At 41.2% G+C, this 19,187-nt stretch overlaps 1 protein-coding gene across 4 annotated transcripts in view; it reads right to left on the bottom strand.

The window, feature by feature from the left end:
- Positions 1 to 19,187, bottom strand: part of mast2 (microtubule associated serine/threonine kinase 2) — a 142,917-nt gene that overhangs the window by 108,309 nt on the left and 15,421 nt on the right. For 3 of the 4 annotated variants that reach the window (XM_040048413.1, XM_040048415.1, XM_040048412.1), the window contains exons 2-3: positions 8,548 to 8,698; positions 6,614 to 6,801 (exon numbers count right to left, since the gene is read on the bottom strand). In XM_040048413.1, the coding sequence (XP_039904347.1) occupies positions 6,614 to 6,801; positions 8,548 to 8,698 (339 nt within the window). The remainder of the gene's footprint in view (positions 1 to 6,613; positions 6,802 to 8,547; positions 8,699 to 19,187) is intronic. The other variant, XM_040048414.1, reaches the window with a different exon arrangement.

Here is a 19,187-nt window from a genome sequence, read left to right as displayed (position 1 = left end):
CACCTCCATCTCGCATTCATCCATCTCCAAGCACCTTCGCTCACCTCCTGTACCCCCTGTGCAAGTTTTGTTATTGCACTATTGCTTGATTTATTTAGTCAGCCTGTCACACTGCTGCCCACCCCACACTCCCCCATCCTTCCTTCTGCACAATATTTTTCATCTCATCACAGCATGCTCCACTGGAGATGCTGAATCTCTTATTTGCTGAGGTGTGAGACAGGAAGTCAGGCCGGCGGCTGGCCCTGCCAGCGTTCTCTCTGCCCTTCACATTTGACAGCCAAACACTTTGGTTACAAATACTCTACTTCAGCTTCTCAATTAACTACAAGAAATGACTTCACAAACCCAAAAAACCCCAAATCCCAAGAAACTCTAGGTTCTCCTTCAATTCTCTTCAGTTCGCCTGTTTAAATTGTATTCTTTTTATTTTAATTTGAATAGTGTAAGTCGAAAATGTCCTTGAAATGCCATCATATAGTTGTTAGGCCATATCACCCACGCTTGTTGGAGAGTCGAGCTGAGCAGACTAAGTGTCGCAATTTATTGTTTATAACATTTATAAAGCAGGAAATAGTTCTAAAGCTTCTTGAAGGCCATTCCAAAGCTCTGCTTTAGACGCTGCCTGCCTGTTGTTCCATTCACCCAGGCTGCTTCTGCGGAGGTCAATCTATGACTGATACTGCTCAACTGTGTGTTTTTCTATCCAGGTATGCTTTTAATGCATTTCCAGTGTGTTTGGGATCTTGTCTCATAGCTGTTGCTAATCAGATGCTTTCCAGGCAACCATGCATGGTGGATCAAAATCTGAGAGTATTTTCTTCTGATTTGACAAGAATCCCAACATGACATGGCCAAATGCATTCCCAAACCACGACAAGCTTCCACCGATGTTTCCCTTTTCCCCTTCCTGAAGAATGAAAAGAATGAAAGCCATCCTATCGCTGAGACCGTTTCTGATGAGGCTTTGGTAGACGCAGTAGATGGGCCAGATGTACCTCTCAGGTTTTTTAAACAGGTCTTTGCTAGATTTTTTTCCTACTTCTTAAGGACATGACTTTCAGATGTGTTCGCCTGCTGTCGTTAATTTCATGTCAAGAATTAGGCACTAGTAACAACGTGCCTGGAGATAGAATTTCAATGTGGTTCTTTGCCAAGTTATCTGTTACAGTGGTCCCTTGCGATAATGCGGTTCAGCTTTTGCGTCTGCGTCCTGATTGGCTGTAGACCAGTGTCAATCAATCTTGTGTTGTGTCTCCTGTCCAATACAAAATGCGTTCATCTTGTCAAATTTACATAAATCTTCAATCGCTATCAGTGTGACTCTGAAGTGCTGTACTGTATGTTTGTAAGTTTACTCCCCAACAAACACAACAATCTCGACGAAACGTTTTGCACCGTCAACGACACCTGCAGTAGCAACCAAAAGGCAGAGCAAGATGCTAACCATCGCACAAAAAGTAGGACTTCTGGACATACTAAAGGAAGGTAGAAGTTACCGTATTTTGGGGACCATAAGGCTCATCCCATTATAAGGCACATTAAGCGAAACAAAAGAGTCAGATAAGTCAAACTTTACTCAAATCATTCTTCTTGCTTCCTCTACTTCCATACCATTTATTCATTAATGTTTTATTCTCTGGCAGCTGCTCTATTGCCATGTTCTGGACCTGATAACAGGCTTTGGTCTTTGGTTTCATTCTATATTACTGGACCTATTTTTCTACCAAGGCTTGAACTTTCAGAGTGTTTAAACAAGAGAGGAAAGTGTGAAAATGTTCGTGCCTGTCTGAGAAAAGTGTATAAAGTGTGTAGTGAGGGGGTTTACAGCCTTGGAACATCTATAATAATTGTAAAATATAAAGCTGGCTACTTCATCTATCACAGGTTAATTTTAGAACGTAACTCCGCGATAAATGAGGGACCACTGTATATGCAGACATAGCACTCATTCATCACTTGAGTTAGGTGTTGTTTTATACACTTGAATGATTTATAGATCAGTTTCAAGTGGCTTAAAAACATTCTTATTACTGTCAGGTAAAAGACTGGAAATGAGTGCAAAAGTAGCCAATGATCAAAGGAAAACTGAAAGAGTACTGTTGCTCAAGACCACTTTTAAAAAATGACTGCAATGTCTGTCTTCTTGGAAGCAAAATATCAAGACTTAAGACTTTTGTACATTACTGTAACTTGATTTGTATATTCTACTAAAAAAAAAAAAAAAGGTATTTTGAATTAGCCAGTTCTTTCTTTGCTCATGTTCTTCCTGTGCTTTGGAGGGTTTCTTCGCATATTCCAAAGACATATATGTTTGTTGTTTCTAAAATGACCGGGGATGTGAGCTAGTCAAAATGAAAAGAATGAAGCTATATAAGCTATATGAATGAATGAATTGAGTTCTCAGTAAGACTAACAGAGCTCTTGATACAGTCCATTTCCATTTTAAGTTCCGTTACAATACAGGTATGTAATGGCGGTAAAAAATGTATTTACTTTCTATAAAAAAAGCTTGTTTAAAAAAGTAGGTATTGTACATTTTGGGACTTGTTTTTGGGATGTGCAGTGTTACACTCCAGAAAGTCACGCTAAGGAAATGTTATTGTGAAACAGTGTTAATGTGGCCTATTATTACCTTGACACCAGATGGCGCTATTGACAGCAGACAGACTCCACAGCAACTGAAAAGAATATTTTTATATAATAAAATCACAAACTGTATAAGAGCCACTTTTAGATAAAGGAAACAACTGCATGTGCCTCCAGTATGGCTGTCTATATAGATACTGTATACAGTGTATGTGTTTATTATGTCCGTGTCCTGAGTGTGTGTGTGTGTGTGTGTGTGTGTGTGTGTGTGTGTGTGTGTGTGTGTGTGTGTGTGTGTGTGTGTGTGTGTGGTATTGTCCTATGGCTTAAGCTGATAGACCCTGATGAAGTGTTAATGGTGTTTTTCCAACTACAATGGTTGGGAACCCGGCAAGCCACAGTTTAAACATCTGATGATCTCCCCTACACACACACACACACACACACACACGCACACAAAAGAAAAGTACTGACATGATAATTTCTGTTTGCTTTGAAACCATCCCTGGAAATATTAATTTACCAACTGATTAGAACTACAAATAAAAAAATAACATTTATTTCTTATCAATTACTTATCTTACAAACAGTGGTTTATGTCTGAGTGTCTGCACCATTTAGAAAATTATACTACATCTGAAACATAACATTTTTAGAGGACCATCTAAATGCCCACATCCATAGATGTATATGACTAAGCATAACTGTGATTTTGTGCATCAGGGTTTTGGTTCTACCATGGCAGGGATGAAAAATGCAGCATCCCCTAATCAGGATCAGTTTCAATCTTGTTCTTTGAGTTTTAAAGTACTCAAAGCACTTTACTTGGTGCTGTTGTGCTTTAGAGGAAAAGTGTTTCTGGAAGGCAAAATGAAAAAGTGTTTATTTCTTACACTTGGCCCATATTCTCTAGGATAGAAATTCTTACAGCCACTGGAGCAGGAAGGGTACTGATGATCAGCGTTTACATTCCAACAAGCACCAGATACTGTCGCTAACACAAAAACCTAGCTCAGTTCCAGTTGTTTACGTTTCACAAAAGAGGTCCAGTAAACAACCTCAACCTTGGCCCCTGTCTCGTGTGTTTTATAAAGCAAGTATTTAGCTCACTGCCTAGACTGTGTATTCTGTACAGCACATTGTCAGGGCAGTAGAGATATTATCCTGTATCACTACTATTGCACTGCAATCCTACTGCTTCTGGCACCTTGTTTCAAAGGATTCACGCTTCAAATTAAGTAGTGTATATTCAATGACAGTAACTCATTAGAAAAGAAGAATGGATGCCCTTCATTTACTTATAAATACTGCTGCCTGCAAGCTGCAACTATCAATAAAACATTGTTTGGTTGATGCAGGGCTTTTATATTGTCAAAAATATCTTTAGTGCAAATTTTCTTGAAACAACATGATATAGTTTTTTGAGGTTTTTTCTTAGTCATCTTTGATGTCAAAGTTTGGCATGCCACTTCACCAGCCGTCTACGTCACTGTCCCCATTAGTCACAACAGAGGAGATACGGTACGAGCACAGCAATTACTCAACATGTCCTCATGTATATTTAAGATGCAGCTGCCTCAGCCTGTTCCCTAGCAGCTCTAACACAGCAGCATGGTAAAGCTCCCTTTAGGCCAAGCCCCGATGTCTGCAGACAGCAGGTGTGCGGCCTGTGTGCTGCATGTTGAAACACCGCTTTGTTTATTTCCCATCTTAATTATTTGCATTCATGTATGTCTTGCAGAGAATATCCACCCTGCTTCTAAGATAAATATGTAACAAGATACATGTTAAAGTGTTGAGTTTCAACTTGGTAGGTGCATTTTTCACTTTGGGCCATTTCCTGACAAAAGCAATAATACTAGGGATGTGCAAGCTGACCATCTTGTTACAGCACAATGTTCTTCTAGAAAAGGCCCTGGACGTTCATATGGATTGTTATGTGACTCGCATAAATATTGTTTATGTAAAATATGCAAGAAAACTGTTGCCACTAAAGGTGGAAACACTAAGACTGGTTAACACCACAACTGGTTCGCCTGACAATATTGTGCAGGCTCCGGAAGAACTACGAGGTTAAGTTACTTTATTGTTGAAGTGTTAAGCAGTCATGTGTTACATTTGCTTATAATTTCCATGGAAAACAATGCATACCCACAACCACATCCTACTACCAATTTATCACCAGGTAACCTTTCATATATGTCTTTGGACTGCTGGAGGAAACTGGAACACTCAGAAGGGACTCATGTGACAACCCAGGTCTTTTTAACCTAGAAATTAAAGCTGAGGTGTTACACTTGATTACATAGCTGCCTTTAAAAGTCCTAACTAAAAGTCCAAAGACAAAAGGGAAGTATAAATCATAAATAAAACATGGCAGGACTGGTTGTCCTATTCCTAATCCTATGACTATAGACTAACTATGAAATACAACTATAAAAGCTAACAGCTGTCAGTCTGATGAGTCACACTGGACTAAAATATAATGTGTGTGAAGCTCGGTTTAGTAAGAGATGCAAGGAAAGCGAGTGCGATAGAAGTCAGAAAGTCTGCCAAGAATACTTTAATAAACCTACCCTTGAGAAATAACCACCTGGGATTATTTGCTGAACTAGAATAACTCTGCACATTGTATTTTCCATTTTGAATCCATGGTACAATGTGCTTCTGGCTGCACTGACCAGTTCCTCTCAGAGACTTTCAGAGTGAAAGGCTAATTATGAAGATATCCAAAGCGGCAAAAGTAAACTGATGACATGATTCATTTTAGATTAATGTATTTTTCTCCACACTCACTACAGATTTTATAAATGCACTGTCCACACACCTGGCACAACAACGTGGATTCAGTATCAGATTAATGGCATGCTGAAGTTCTACCTATTAAACACTGCCATCTGTTGGTAGCATTCAGCTGCAGTCTGTTAAGCTTCTCGTCATTTTCACGTGCTTCCCTGTGCATGAGACAGATTCACTGCATGTGTAATCATTATGTGCACAGAGAAGAAGGCTGGAGATGAATAATAAATTACAATTTAAATTAATAATGGAAGGTACTGTGTAAATTAGTAATGTAGTCAATACACACTTCTAAAGCTTGGCAAAAAAAAAGAGACGATATCCATTTCATGAATGAACAGAAAGTCAGGGTTCATTCAGAAAACGCTAAAGATTTTGAGAGAGGTTCACAAATTATGATTTCAACATATCTGAAGATGTTTTGGATAAATAATAAAGCAGAGGACAGAAAACCCCTTTGAGTCCTTCAATCCCTCCTGCAACCAACAGGGGTCACAGTAGAGCAAAGGAACACAAAAATCAGCATCAGACATGTCAGGAACAGGCATTTACACATAATTCATTCATACTACAGCTCTATGATGTCAGCACTGTGCTGCATGTTGACCAAACAAACACATAAATGCAGATACAAATATACACATCACATGAAAAATCCTCTCTCTCTCTCTCATTTCTGTCTCAGCAGTGTGCAGCCCTTTCTGTGAATGGGAAGTGTCTGTGTGTGGAGCTGGTGGCACGCACACCGCGCACACACACATAAACACAAAAGCCTGAGTCATCCTCAGTCTACCTCCCTGCAGTCAGCTGGCACAGTTTCAGTCTAACACACAAAATCTATATTGCGATGGACTGTCTCACAGTGACTCTGCAGGCTTTACACACTACGTTTAGACTACATTCATTTTCCTAACACTACAAATACATTTAAAAATCTTGTTTTTACGCCCCAGTCATAAGGTTGCACATTACATGCTAATTGTAGGACTCTATACATATGAACCATTTGTCCAATAATTTTGCATGTGATGTAATCTGAAAGTAATCTGAAAAAGCAATACTGGGCTTGGCTGATATCTAGGATGGCACAAAGAACATTTGGAAGAATCACAATTATCTCCTGATTACTTCTTCAAGACTTAATCTGAGTGTAAATAACTGTAAGTGTGATTTGTTTTGTAGATTCCCTTTCAACATATGCGCAATTTTTTTCTTTGATACTGACCAGTCCGGTGAGAGAAGGGGCAGACTGCCCCAGAGCCTGGTTCCTCATACGGACCAGGTTGTTGGCCTCTCCTCCTGCAGATGCTCCCCCAATAGCCCCAGGTGCTCCAAAAGTCCCAGAGTTGCCTTGACAAGCCAGCTGACTAACTCCAGCATGCAGACTGCTGGACAAAGGCAGCAGCTGTTTACCTGGGGAGGTGGGGGCAAAGAGGAAATGCATCTCAAACCTCATCACTTTGACCTTTAGATCAATCTATTGCCCTGGAAGGCCAGGTCAAAGGTCAGATCTGACATGATATTTTAACTCCTTAGATGGTACTTTCTATATATTGATACATTTTCAAGCTGACCTTGAAGACCTTGGTGGTCATAAGCCAAATTTCGGTGGAACGATATCATGAGGCCATTCTACGCCCCCATGACATTTTATCAGAATTTATCAAAACCTTTTGACCTGTCGTGTTAAAAGACAGAATAGTGACACATACGCAAGTAAACACTACCAAAAACATGATCTCCTCGGTGGAGGGGGATTGTCACCACATGACCTCTCTTTGGTAAAATGTGGATGTAAATGTGAGGTGGAATTTTCATAGATAACACAGGAGCCTGGCGCAGCTAAAGTGTGGGCGGGGCCACATTTAACTAGAGCTTCTGGTTACAAACAAAAGCTCAATATATAAAAAGTAATATTTGCAAATAAAAAATGTTCATATTAGAGAGTAACGCCATAAACATAAATTTATATTTCTTTTAAATATTATAAACTTCCTTTACAATAAAATGTTAAATTTGACACATACCTCTTCATCCAAGCTCAAGACACTGTGGGAAGAAGACTTAAACATGACAATCTCTGACGAAACATGGGCCTCTATACTCAAACATGTCAACACAACATCACTATGTGCCCGCCATTGTTTAATCCAGTTCAAAGTGGTGCATAGAGCCCATTTCTCAAAATCCAGATTATTCCGTATCTACCCTGAAATCACTCCATATTGTGACAGATGCAAAACTGCTGAAGCCTCACTGGTCCACATGTACTGGTCTTGTCCCAATCTCACTCAGTTCTGGTCAGAGGTTTTTCGTACCCTGTCCAGGATTCACAAGTGTGATGCTGGCCCCCGGCCCCCTTCTTGCTCTGTTTGGCATCAGTGGGAATGAGGTGCTTCTACCGGCCTCTAAAAAACAGGCATTATCATTCTGTTCCCTGTTGGCCAGGAGGGCAATCCTACTGAGGTGGCGGGACGCTGCCCCTCCCACTCACAAACAGTGGTTATATGACCTCATGGCCTTTCTAAAACTGAAAAAGATAAGGCACTCACTTCAGAACTCCACTGGGAAATTTCAAGACATGTGGGGACCCTTCCTTGATGCTTTTCAAAATCTATAAGAATTTTTCAGCGAACTCTCTTAAGTCAGGTGTGGAAATACAGTGTGCGGGTGCAGGCAGTGACCTGGGTGGGAATGAATGGGATTGTTTTGCAGGGATTATGTTACTTTGGGATATATTATACATTTGTTTATATTCTCTTTTTTCCTCTTTCTTTCCCTTTTTTCTTTTTCTTTTTTTTTCTTTTATTTCACAGCTGAAGATACATTTTTGGACTCATTTCACAGCTTAAATGTACTACTTAACCCTAATGTACAGATCATCCGTAATCCTTCTCTTTTCTTTCTGTTTATATGTATAATTTATATGTTGATGTTTATGTGTATAAAAGGAAACCTCTTAATAAAAAAGACATTGTTTAAATATTATAAACTTCATGTTTTGATAAATAAATGCACTCCTAGTTTATTATTTACACATTTCTATATTTTCCTAACCTAAAAACTAATCCTACATAGACATCATCATCTACATGGACATCTTGGTCAAGGGATTTTGTCCTGTTTTCAGATATGCAGGTGTGTATACGTGTTCATTACCAGTCATGGCCATGCTGCTACGTCGGGCCCGACTCTCATCCTGGCTCAGCTGTCGGTGAAGTTTGGATTTGGTAGCAGCAGTTGCTGCGGGTGATAGGTCAGGATTACTCAGCTTCCGGAAGAGCAGAGGAGGAGGAGCTGCAAACTCCTTCTGGAAAGAGATGGGGAGGAAAGAAGAACAAGAAACATTAGACTTTGCTCACATGTGTTGGGTCATACTGCTCTCAAATAACCTCTGGTCAAAGCAGCACACAAACTCAGCAGAATCAGATGTCATCTCTGCCATAAAAGTAGAGTCACAAAGCTTAAAGTAAGACACATGATTCATCTTTTTTTTCCCCATGTTTCCTTGATATCCTTTACAGCCACCAAGGTCGAAAATCTAAAGTTTCAGCTGGTTCGCAAGAGGAAAGAAAAAACATATATACATTTGGGAGATATCATCACCCCCACCCGAGATTGGGTACATAGCCCCAAGTGCGATAGGAGAAGGATCGTTGAGTGCGAGAGGAACTGACCTGAAAAATAGGATCATGGCCAAGCTTGAAACCTGGATCCCCCGTAGCCGGTTACCAAGATTACGTGAAGTACCCTCAGAAGGTCTGCTAGATGATGTTAATGCAGCACTACGGACAATACCTACAACCACGATTACCGACACTAACAAGCTGATCTACAATACAGCAGCAGTGATCAGTGAGATGCTTGGCTACAAGTTGAACAGCCACAAGGGGCAGTACCCTCCATGGAGAAGGAGGCTAGAGGGCAAGATCAAAGTAGCACGGAGGGAGGTTAGCCAACTAACGGAGTTGCAGAAAGGTGCGACAAAGAAGGTGCATAAGAAATACAGCAAGCTGTCCATACCTGAGGCCTTGGAAACTGCCAAGCAAAGACTCACAGCCTTGGCCAGCCGCTTGAGGAGGTACACCAGAGAGATAGAAGGCAGGAGAATAAACCAGCTGTTCTCCACAGAACCAGCAAAGGTGTACGCTCAGTGGCAAGGGACCAATAAGAGAACAGCACCACCAAGGCTGGAGACGGAGCAATACTGGAAGAGCTTACGGGAGAAGGACGCAACCCATAACGGCAATGCTCAGTGGCTAGTGGATCTGAGGGCAGACCACAGCGACCTCCCTGAACAGGGTCCAGTAACCATCACAGTGGCAGATATCCAAGAAAGGGTCTCCAGTATGAAGAGTTGGACAACACCAGGGCCCGACATGGTTCACGCCTACTGGCCAAAGAAGCTGACTGCACTCCACGAGCGTCTGGCAGCACAAATGAACCAGCTGCTTGTTAACGAGGGACACCCGGAATGGCTAATCGAAGGCCGGACGGTCCTGATTCCCAAGGACCCCAAGAAGGGACCGGTCCCCTCCAACTACCGACCAATAACCTGCCTCAGTACTACATGGAAGCTCCTGTCAGGCATCATATCGGCTAAGATGAACAGGCACATGGGTCAATACATGAGCGGGACACAGAAAGGAATTGGCAAGAATACCAGAGGCGCAAAACACCAGCTACTGGTAGACAGAACAGTCAGCCGAGACTGCAAGACCAGACTGACCAACCTGTGCACTGCCTGGATTGATTACAAGAAGGCCTATGACTCAATGCAACTGACCGAGTGCTCAGTGAATACCTCAGGCAGCAGAAACCCAAGAAAGAGGAGGGAGACGAGGAACCATCATGGAAGGACAGGCCCCTGCACGGTATGTACCACCGGCAGATAGAGGAGGTGGCTGATATCCAGAAATCCTACCAGTGGCTGGACAAAGCTGGACTGAAAGACAGCACAGAGGCACTAATCATGGCAGCACAAGAACAAGCTCTGAGTACAAGATCCATAGAGGCTGGGGTCTATCACACCAGGCAAGACCCCAGGTGCAGGCTGTGTAAAGATGCCACTGAGACAATCCAGCACATAATAGCAGGGTGCAAGATGCTACCAGGCAAGGCATACATGGAACGCCATAACCAAGTAAATGGTGGTGGCTAACCAACCGGACATAGTGGTGGTAGACAAACAGAAGAAGACGGCCGTAGTGATCGATGTAGCGGTTCCGAATGACAGCAATATCAGGAAGAAGGAACACGAGAAGCTGGAGAAATACCAAGGGCTCAGAGAAGAGCTCGAGAGGATGTGGAGGGTGAAGGTAACGGTGGTCCCCGTGGTAATCGGAGCACTAGGTGCGGTGACTCCCAAGCTAGGCGAGTGGCTCCAGCAGATCCCGGGAATAACATCGGAGATCTCTGTCCAGAAGAGCGCAGTCCTGGGAACAGCTAAGATACTGCGCAGGACCCTCAAGCTCCCAGGCCTCTGGTAGAGGACCCGAGCTTGAAGGATAAACCGCCCGCAGGGGCGTGCTGGGTGTTTTTTTTTTTTTTTTTTTTATATGGTATTTCTCCAGCTTCTCGTGTTCCTTCTTCCTGATATTGCTGTCATTCGGAACCGCTACATCGATCACTACGGCCGTCTTCTTCTGTTTATCTACCACCACTATGTCCGGTTGGTTAGCCACCACCATTTTGTCCGTCTGTATCTGAAGTCCCACAGGATCTTAGCTCGGTCATTCTCCACCACCCTTGGGGGCATCTCCCATTTTGACCTCGGGACTTCCAGGTTATACTCGGCACAGATGTTCCTGTACACTATGCCGGCCACTTGGCTATGGCGTTCCATGTATGCCTACAACCTACCTACAAAATTCAAAAATAAATGTTTTGTGTAACTTAAACTCACAATAGTGCAGGAAAAAATCCCCATGAATGCAGGCTTACAGCCAAAATTAAAGCAAAGCATCCACTAGCACCAAATCTACTTCTCAAACTACCAGATCAGACACACACACACACACACACACACACACAGTACCGTTTCCCATGCTATTCAACTGACAGACAGTACAAGACATGCTTGCTGTGTCATTAACACTTACAGCCACAACAGCCTCTCCATCAAAACTCTGCAGCTGCAGAGCAAGTGGACAGCCTAATTCAGTTTGTCAGTTTAATAAAAGAAGGTTCCTCTGGACTTCCTTGATATCCCCAAGTACAGCCAACACACATAAACACAAACGCAGAAGGTTCACATGATTTTGGAAATCTCTTTTGTTGCCATGGAAACAGGGCCTGCCTGGGCTCATATCCTCCTCTCCGTTGCGCGCAGCCCAATGCTTGACAAGGCTTTTCCAGAAACATCTGGACAGCTCGCAACATGTACACACCGAGCTCCCAGACGGCCACATGTATGAAGGAGTTCTAGTGAAAGCTTCCGTTAGTCTCCAACCGCGTCCCTCAAACCCACTAAATACAGTGTAATCATGTGCAACTTGTAACCAATACTTAAAGCTGCAGTAATGAATTACAGCAGAAGATGAATATTCAGTACCTCCATGCAGTATTAATATGTAAACCTTATGCGCGTGTTGCTTCACATCAGCCGCCACTCAGCTAGAATCACACATTATACTCAGTCACAAAACACTTTCACACTTCTGCCGTTTCTATGAAGGCCAGAATTCATTGAGGATGAGACACTGAAGACTTTTCTGGAAAAAAAAAAATTTCAGACATAGTTCTTAAATGTGCATTTATCCAAAGTCTCCCAATGCAAGCTACTTTAATAACTTTTCTGCCTGTTTGAATACTGTGTGAGATTATAAGAAGAGCTTAGAAGAGCTGTCACAACAGGTCGACAACATATAAGAGGTAAACAGCATATTTTCATGCGGTGCTGTTGGCAAGAATCACACAAAAGAAATACAAGTTACCCACAGGCAACAATGACTGGGACACTTGAAAATACAGCACATAAATGCATGCATGAACCGCTACACATTTCTGGCAAGCAGGAGTCAGCCTGCTTCATTTTAATTCATTCAACATGTCAATATGCAGACTTCTGGGTGAAATTATAGCATCTGTTATCAGTATTTGTATCTCTGCACAATACAAGGACGCAGCAATGGCTTAAATACTAATGCTGATTCTTCAAGTCCCATACCAGGGGGTGACATCCCTGTCCGTCTTTTAAATACAGTCTGTGACATGGATGCATAACCTGACTGCAACCAAGTGATTATTCCTTTCTCTTGCACTTTCTGTCTCTGTCGCCACTTAAAGTGTCTCTTATTTTATTTACTTATTTGTTTTACAGTTAAGAAGCATGTCATGAATTTTCATGTTTCTAAATCTCATAGGTTTTGTAGAGAGATAAATGAAGTACAACTAGAAGAAAGAAGCAGCAGATACAGAATATTGATTCTGAAGTGGACAAAGAAAAACAAAAACTAACAGTATAATCGCAGTGCCTTGTTTCTGCTTGCAATGAGAGCACAACTCTCCCTGGCCAATGTCAGACTGATTACTGTGTATCATTGCACCACTGTTGATGGACACCTTGCAGTTGCTACAGCCACATCTGTGCAACTAATGACAGGATGTCTTGTGGGGAAGGAAAGTCAGTGATTACACAGATTTTTCTTCTCCGCAAGACACGCAGAGCACTGCAGCACTGGCTGAATACATTTAAATTGATTGTCGCCCTCATTCAACTTGCTGCAACTCCAACTGCAACCAGCAGGTGGCAGACAGAACGCAATCTGCTAAGGAAGCTGTGATTACAAGTAATCTGCTGATCCAAGCTTTTTGTAGAGACTAAAATGAAATGTATTAACATAGAAGACAGCAAAGAGGAAAGAGGTGTGTGTGTGTGTGTGTGTGTGTGTGTGTGTGTGTGTGTGTGAGTGAGAGAGAGAGAGAGAGAGAGAGAGAGAGAGAGAGAGAGAAGCATCAGCTGTGATCCATCACACACACACACACACACACACACACACACACACACACACACACACACACACACTGTCACAGAGTCAGCTTTACAAGACTGCTGCTATAAACACATACTGTACATCTGTCACTGGGAAGTAAACACAGATGAGAGCTAGATACATTTCCAATTGTGATGGGTATCCAGGTATTAATGGAGCCGATTAGTTCTACCTGCTGCAACAAAGGAAAGTTTTGTTTGCAAAGGGAAATCAGTTACGGGACAAGAGGATGTATTATTTACAGTGATGCTACTCCTGATGGTGGGGTGCAAAGTTAGCTTGGTGCTACATCCACAAACTGTACAGGTTCAGAAATGCACATCAGTGCTAACTAGCATCAAGAAAATGATTAATAACATACTAAAATTTCTTGGCCAGTCTGTGTATTATTTGACACTTAATTCCAATAAAAATGCACCAAAGGCACGGACAGTTCAAGTGTGGCAATTCAGTGACTTGAAACACTGAAGGTGAGACCTAGAATGGAGCTGTCAATCAAATCAGCCACACCTCTACCTTCAAGCCTTAACAAAGTCTGGATGAACAAGTTAACAGATACTGTATAAATGGACTGACTGTGAAGCTGTTACAAAAGACAAAGGTATCCATAGAACCCAAAGCTTTTTTGTTTGCTTGTTTCACGCTGTAAACATGTTTTTACTGCTGTAAGGTTTTTACGTTTTAACATAGGTGTCTATAGGGATTGACTTTTTGGAGCCAGACTCCAGTAGCCACTCCAGGACATGGAGTTTTTGGCATGTCGTTGACTTTGCCACCTGTTCCTCTTTGAATACAAAACGTTGATGAACAAAGCATTCTGCAGTGGTCACTACCAATGGTGCATTATGCATGTAACGCAGCTCTGTAAGTACATTCAGCAAGTTTATGAATGAATGTATGAAAGCAACAGCAACAAAAAAAAGGGCTTAAGTGACATTACCTATTAGTCAGCTGGTAGGGACAGAAGGTTGGAGGACAGGAACATTTACTCACTTGACAAAATTACATAAGAAACTGATTTTGGTATTCTAATGGTATCTGCTATAAAAAGACTATTTTTGTATTTTTGTTTTGAGAACTTCTATTCAGAATTCAAAGCACCCATCTGTGATAAATGAGGCCCTTTTTTAAAGCTTAATGTACAGTTCTGCATAGGTACATGGTAACTTGTATTTCAGGATAACAGTTTGGGAGTAAGAACCAAAGAAGATAAGGAGAGGGCCACTGTTGCCTCTTGAGACCTTTGAAATCCAGTGATGTGTATGGTATTAGAGTTTAGTTCTTAAAAAGCACCAAATTAATATATGTTTACACCACAAAGAAGGTTAAAACACACATGAACACTCAGAAAAGCTTTCAGAAAGAGATTTTAAAAAGTTTAAAACCAATTAAGAATAACAAATCCTAACGTAATTCAACAAACAATAGACCCATAACCATAAGAAGGAAGTAAAACCAGTTTTTCACAACCTTCTTCTCCTTTCCTCTCTTCTCTCTTCCTCCTCCAGCTCACAGCTCCCTCCAAACTCATGCTCCTGCTTCACTGCATTTGGGTCGACATTAATCTTTTGTCATGTCCCACAGAGCTCAAAGCCACACTTTAATGTAACATACACCAGACCACAATCCATCACATCTGTCATCAAGTGGGCCTGAAAACAAGCTCCCAGCTTAGCTCAAGGATGATGATCCCTCTATCATTTAGAGAGAAAAAAAAACTTGTTACAGTGGTACGTGCATCACACGAGTTAAGTAAGTGGAACTGTCCCCAGTGGAGCAGCTCAACCGCAGCCTTGTGACTTCACTGAATCTTACACCCACACAGCAAAACATAAACAAATACTTGAAAATATAGATTATTATTATTACTAATAACATGAATAATGATGCAATCTTTTACATGACTTCTCTGACAGCAAAAGACACCGACAGATCCAAAACATGATCAGGGTGCCTTAACTGTTCAATGAACTAAGGAAATGCTGCAAAATTACCACAAGCACTTGCAAGTGAAATGCTGCCGATGCAAGAACACAGCACAGAGCAGCGTGCAGAGTGAAGGGTTAAACAGCAGGTTTCTAGCTGTTAATGTTTTGTTTAGTGGGGAAACTGCCACAGCATCCAACATTTGTGGGCATTCAGGCTCACCACAGCAGAAGTACAAGTGCGCTGCAGTCAACAGTCAAACAGGATTTAACAGGCCAGCAAGTTTTTTCTATTATTCCCTTCATTTTTAGTTGTTAAGCTTTCCTTGCCAATAGAAGATCACGTTTACTATAGACATGTGGCACATACATGTAGGCAGAAAATACAAGAAGATTCAAATAACTGATGTTATATGAATGGCTTTTTTAAGTCTAGTTTAATGGTCAACAAGCTCACTTTAGATTTCTGGGTATCTCTAATTTTTAGTATAATGTTACATACGACATGTTAAAAACTAAAAGATTTAAATTTCATTTTTTTTTAACTCTGCTTTTATGTGCTTAGATCTTTATTTCATAACAAAGAGGTGGTCTGGTAAAATACTTGAAAGATTTTACATTTTTGGAGTGACTTTGAATGATGCCAGTGTTCATATTTAGGACCAGGAAGATATATGGTTAAGAGAGGAGTAAATCTTCATCCACTGTGAACGAGCATCACTGAACAAACATTTCAACCCCCATTCACATTTTGTGTCAGGTGATCTCAGTACCACACCGTTCACTGCAACATTTTTCATTGCTTTTGATGACGGTTTGCAACAGTTGCCACGGCACCGCAGAGCAACCAGTCAAAACAAATGGACGAGCTCATTCCTCAACGAGCGGCTACCTCTGTAGCGTGGACATTGTTCGGTTCTGAAAAGTCTGACACGGAGCAGAAAACTGTACTTTTAAAATTTGCAGTAAACAGCTCCCCACCACAGACACAGACACAACAAACTTCTTCTACCACCTAAGCAAGAATCATGTGAAAGAGCATGGAGTGAGTTTATGAATGAGAAGCAAAAAGAGCCGTCAGGTGCTCAAAATAAACCACAGAGCCAAACGTCAGAACAGGCTTTTCTCTGTGGTACGCCGTATAATAAAGACTCATTAAGATAGTAGCGGCCATTTATTAACTTTCTTTAAATATCTGGTTTCACGCGTTGGTCAAAACACACAACTTCAGGTACAGAACGCCCAGCCGAAAATACTTCACACGGGTTGAGTTGCTTCATTTATATCACCAGTATTTGGCCAAAGTATCTGCAACGCAGCATACAATACTGCTACAACAGATATGTTGACGAGCCGAACAACGCATCCCTGTAAGAGTTAGACGGTGCAGTTGATCCGAGACTGGATGCTCTGCAGTCGACGGTTGCAGACACGCTAGTTTCCCGAAGGCCATACAGGAGCAGGAATGATACCCAGAGGCCTCAGGGAAGCGCTCATGTAACATAACGCAATGCAAGGCAAGGCCTGTATTTACTTCATTTTCAATTATTTCATTTATATGTAGAAAATAGATAGTACTTTTGATGTGGCAACTATATAAACTATTCGCTGAATTTATAGAAAATGCACTATAGTGTGATATATATATTGTTATCAGATAAGAACCGACTTGTATCGGGATATGAGATTTATCCACAGACAAAATGTGTGCAAAAAAGTGATATTGTTTCCCTATTATCTCAGTTACATTTTCATAATTGTTTAAAGCCATTGAGATTACAATACAATTAATCCTCCGGTCCTTCGTTGTAATAATGATGTTTAGTTGCTACCATAAACATATTTGAACCAGCATTAAAAGACAGGTCAGTAAGCCAGCTAAGATCATTCAGTATGTTGCATCATGAAATTGTGCAACAACAAATTCTGTCTGAACAGGATAACATTGCATCATATATACTTCCCCTCTGTCAGTGGGTGAAGAGGCAGGAGTGTCCGCATAAGAGCTCAGTGTGTGTATACACATGCATTTGTGTGTAAATACAAAGCTATTAATCAGAGTTAATACAAGGTTGATGTATTCTAGCTGCATTGGAGCCAGAAGAATGAATGCAGAAATGAAACGCCAGGAAGAAAGCAATAACAGGAAAGAGGAAAGTAGTCAGACAGATGGATGTGAATGATGGAGGCCGAAACAGGCAATGCAGAGAGGGTGTAGTGAGCCAGGACAGCTGCTGCCTATCCTCGGCTGTGGTTTGTGGAAAACTGTTTGTCCACATGCAAAGCTCTAACTCCAAAAACAAGTCATAAAATTCCAAATGACAATCCTCAGTCCCACATATAACACCACGGAGAACAAAAATTAAATGAGCAGAAATACCAAAATCACAAGACTTACTGTAATTAAAGAGGAAAAAAACTCATTGAGATCCTGACACGCAAGAAACCTGTCAGGAAAATCTATTCGGATTTTTTTGTGTTGCCACAAAATAACAGCTCCAGGCATCACGAACTTCATGCTCATTTACTTCAACATAAGCAACCACATCATCTCACTGACACTTTACGTGGGCTCAATGTTCCTTCAAATTTCTTTAAGTAACATATAAAGGCTCACAAACAGCATTTTGTGTTTAAAAGCTGGTGAGCCCCAGCAGTAAATGAAATGGAAAAAAAATTTTGTTTTTCAAACAGTGACTTGGAACCAAAAACTGTTCCCAGTGAGACCGCTATCTGTACAGAGGAACAAGGGTTCATGGTTAATCAGTAAGAGCCCATCATCTCTGCCTCTGGGTGCTGTTGTCCATGGCAACAGTGGCAACACAGTAACAAATGACCATATTACAACCTGTGAATTGGCTGCAGGTTCATTCTCTAACAGAACTGCAGACACTGGACTAAAGAAAACGACCTCACCACACATTCCTCTTGCACTGCAGACAACGCCCACACCTCATAGAGCACAAACTGTACTTTCCACACGGGTTTGGACTTTTCAGAAATACTCAGAAAGAGACAGGGAGAGATAGGGAAACACAGAAAACCCAATCACAGGACACAGAGTACAGTCCTGCCCATCAAAGCATCAATAAACTTGTCAGAACTTCCTTCTTTTGTATGACTCGACAGTATCTTATTTCTCAAAAACAATCAAATCCTAAAATATGGGTCAGATCCAGCATTTGACACTTCTGTAAACTGGCTCTGTACTTCTAATATAGATAAAACATTCACGTCGTTCACCCATCGCTGCTCAAGGCATTAAAAAAAAAAAAGATAAAATGCTTAAATCTGAATACTTAAGCCACTTTATACTAACTATTATTAATAGTAGTAACTGAATAAAAGAATTGAAATTATTCTAAAATGCTGAAAAAGATTACGTCTGGGGAACAATAGGAAGGCTGGACTGTGGAACAGTGCATCCAAAAGTCTGTATCAGTGCAAATATATTAACAGAAAATGTAGAATATAAAAATTAGACTAGTATTCACTGCAAGCTCCCAATAGCCAATGACTTGTAAATTACAAGTTGTTAGCCATTCAGGAAATATGCAGATTGAAAGCACTTTTCAGGCCGTTACTATGGTACACACCAGCAGCAGAAGAACTAACTAGCATGAAGCAAGATAAAGGATCAAAAGTTAAGAGGTATTTTTCCAGCTGCTACAGCATCAGATTTTCCTTCTATGTTTTCAATTGTTTATCACTTAAACTTGAACAGTCTTCAAACTGATTCGATGACTGCTGAAACGCTCCAAGACTAACTCTCATCTCGCTGCTATTTTGTGTTGTAAGGTGCGCTTGGTACAGCAGTAATCACATCACAGGAAGCCAGGTAAACTATAAACCCAGCTACAAGCTTTTCAACATGTTCCAG

Source organism: Simochromis diagramma, unplaced genomic scaffold (assembly GCF_900408965.1).
Source record: "Simochromis diagramma unplaced genomic scaffold, fSimDia1.1 OVJJ01000557.1, whole genome shotgun sequence".
Classification (NCBI taxonomy): Eukaryota; Metazoa; Chordata; class Actinopteri; order Cichliformes; family Cichlidae; genus Simochromis; species Simochromis diagramma.
The sequence above is the reverse complement of the archived record's forward strand: the minus strand, read 5'-3'. Positions and strand labels throughout refer to the sequence as shown.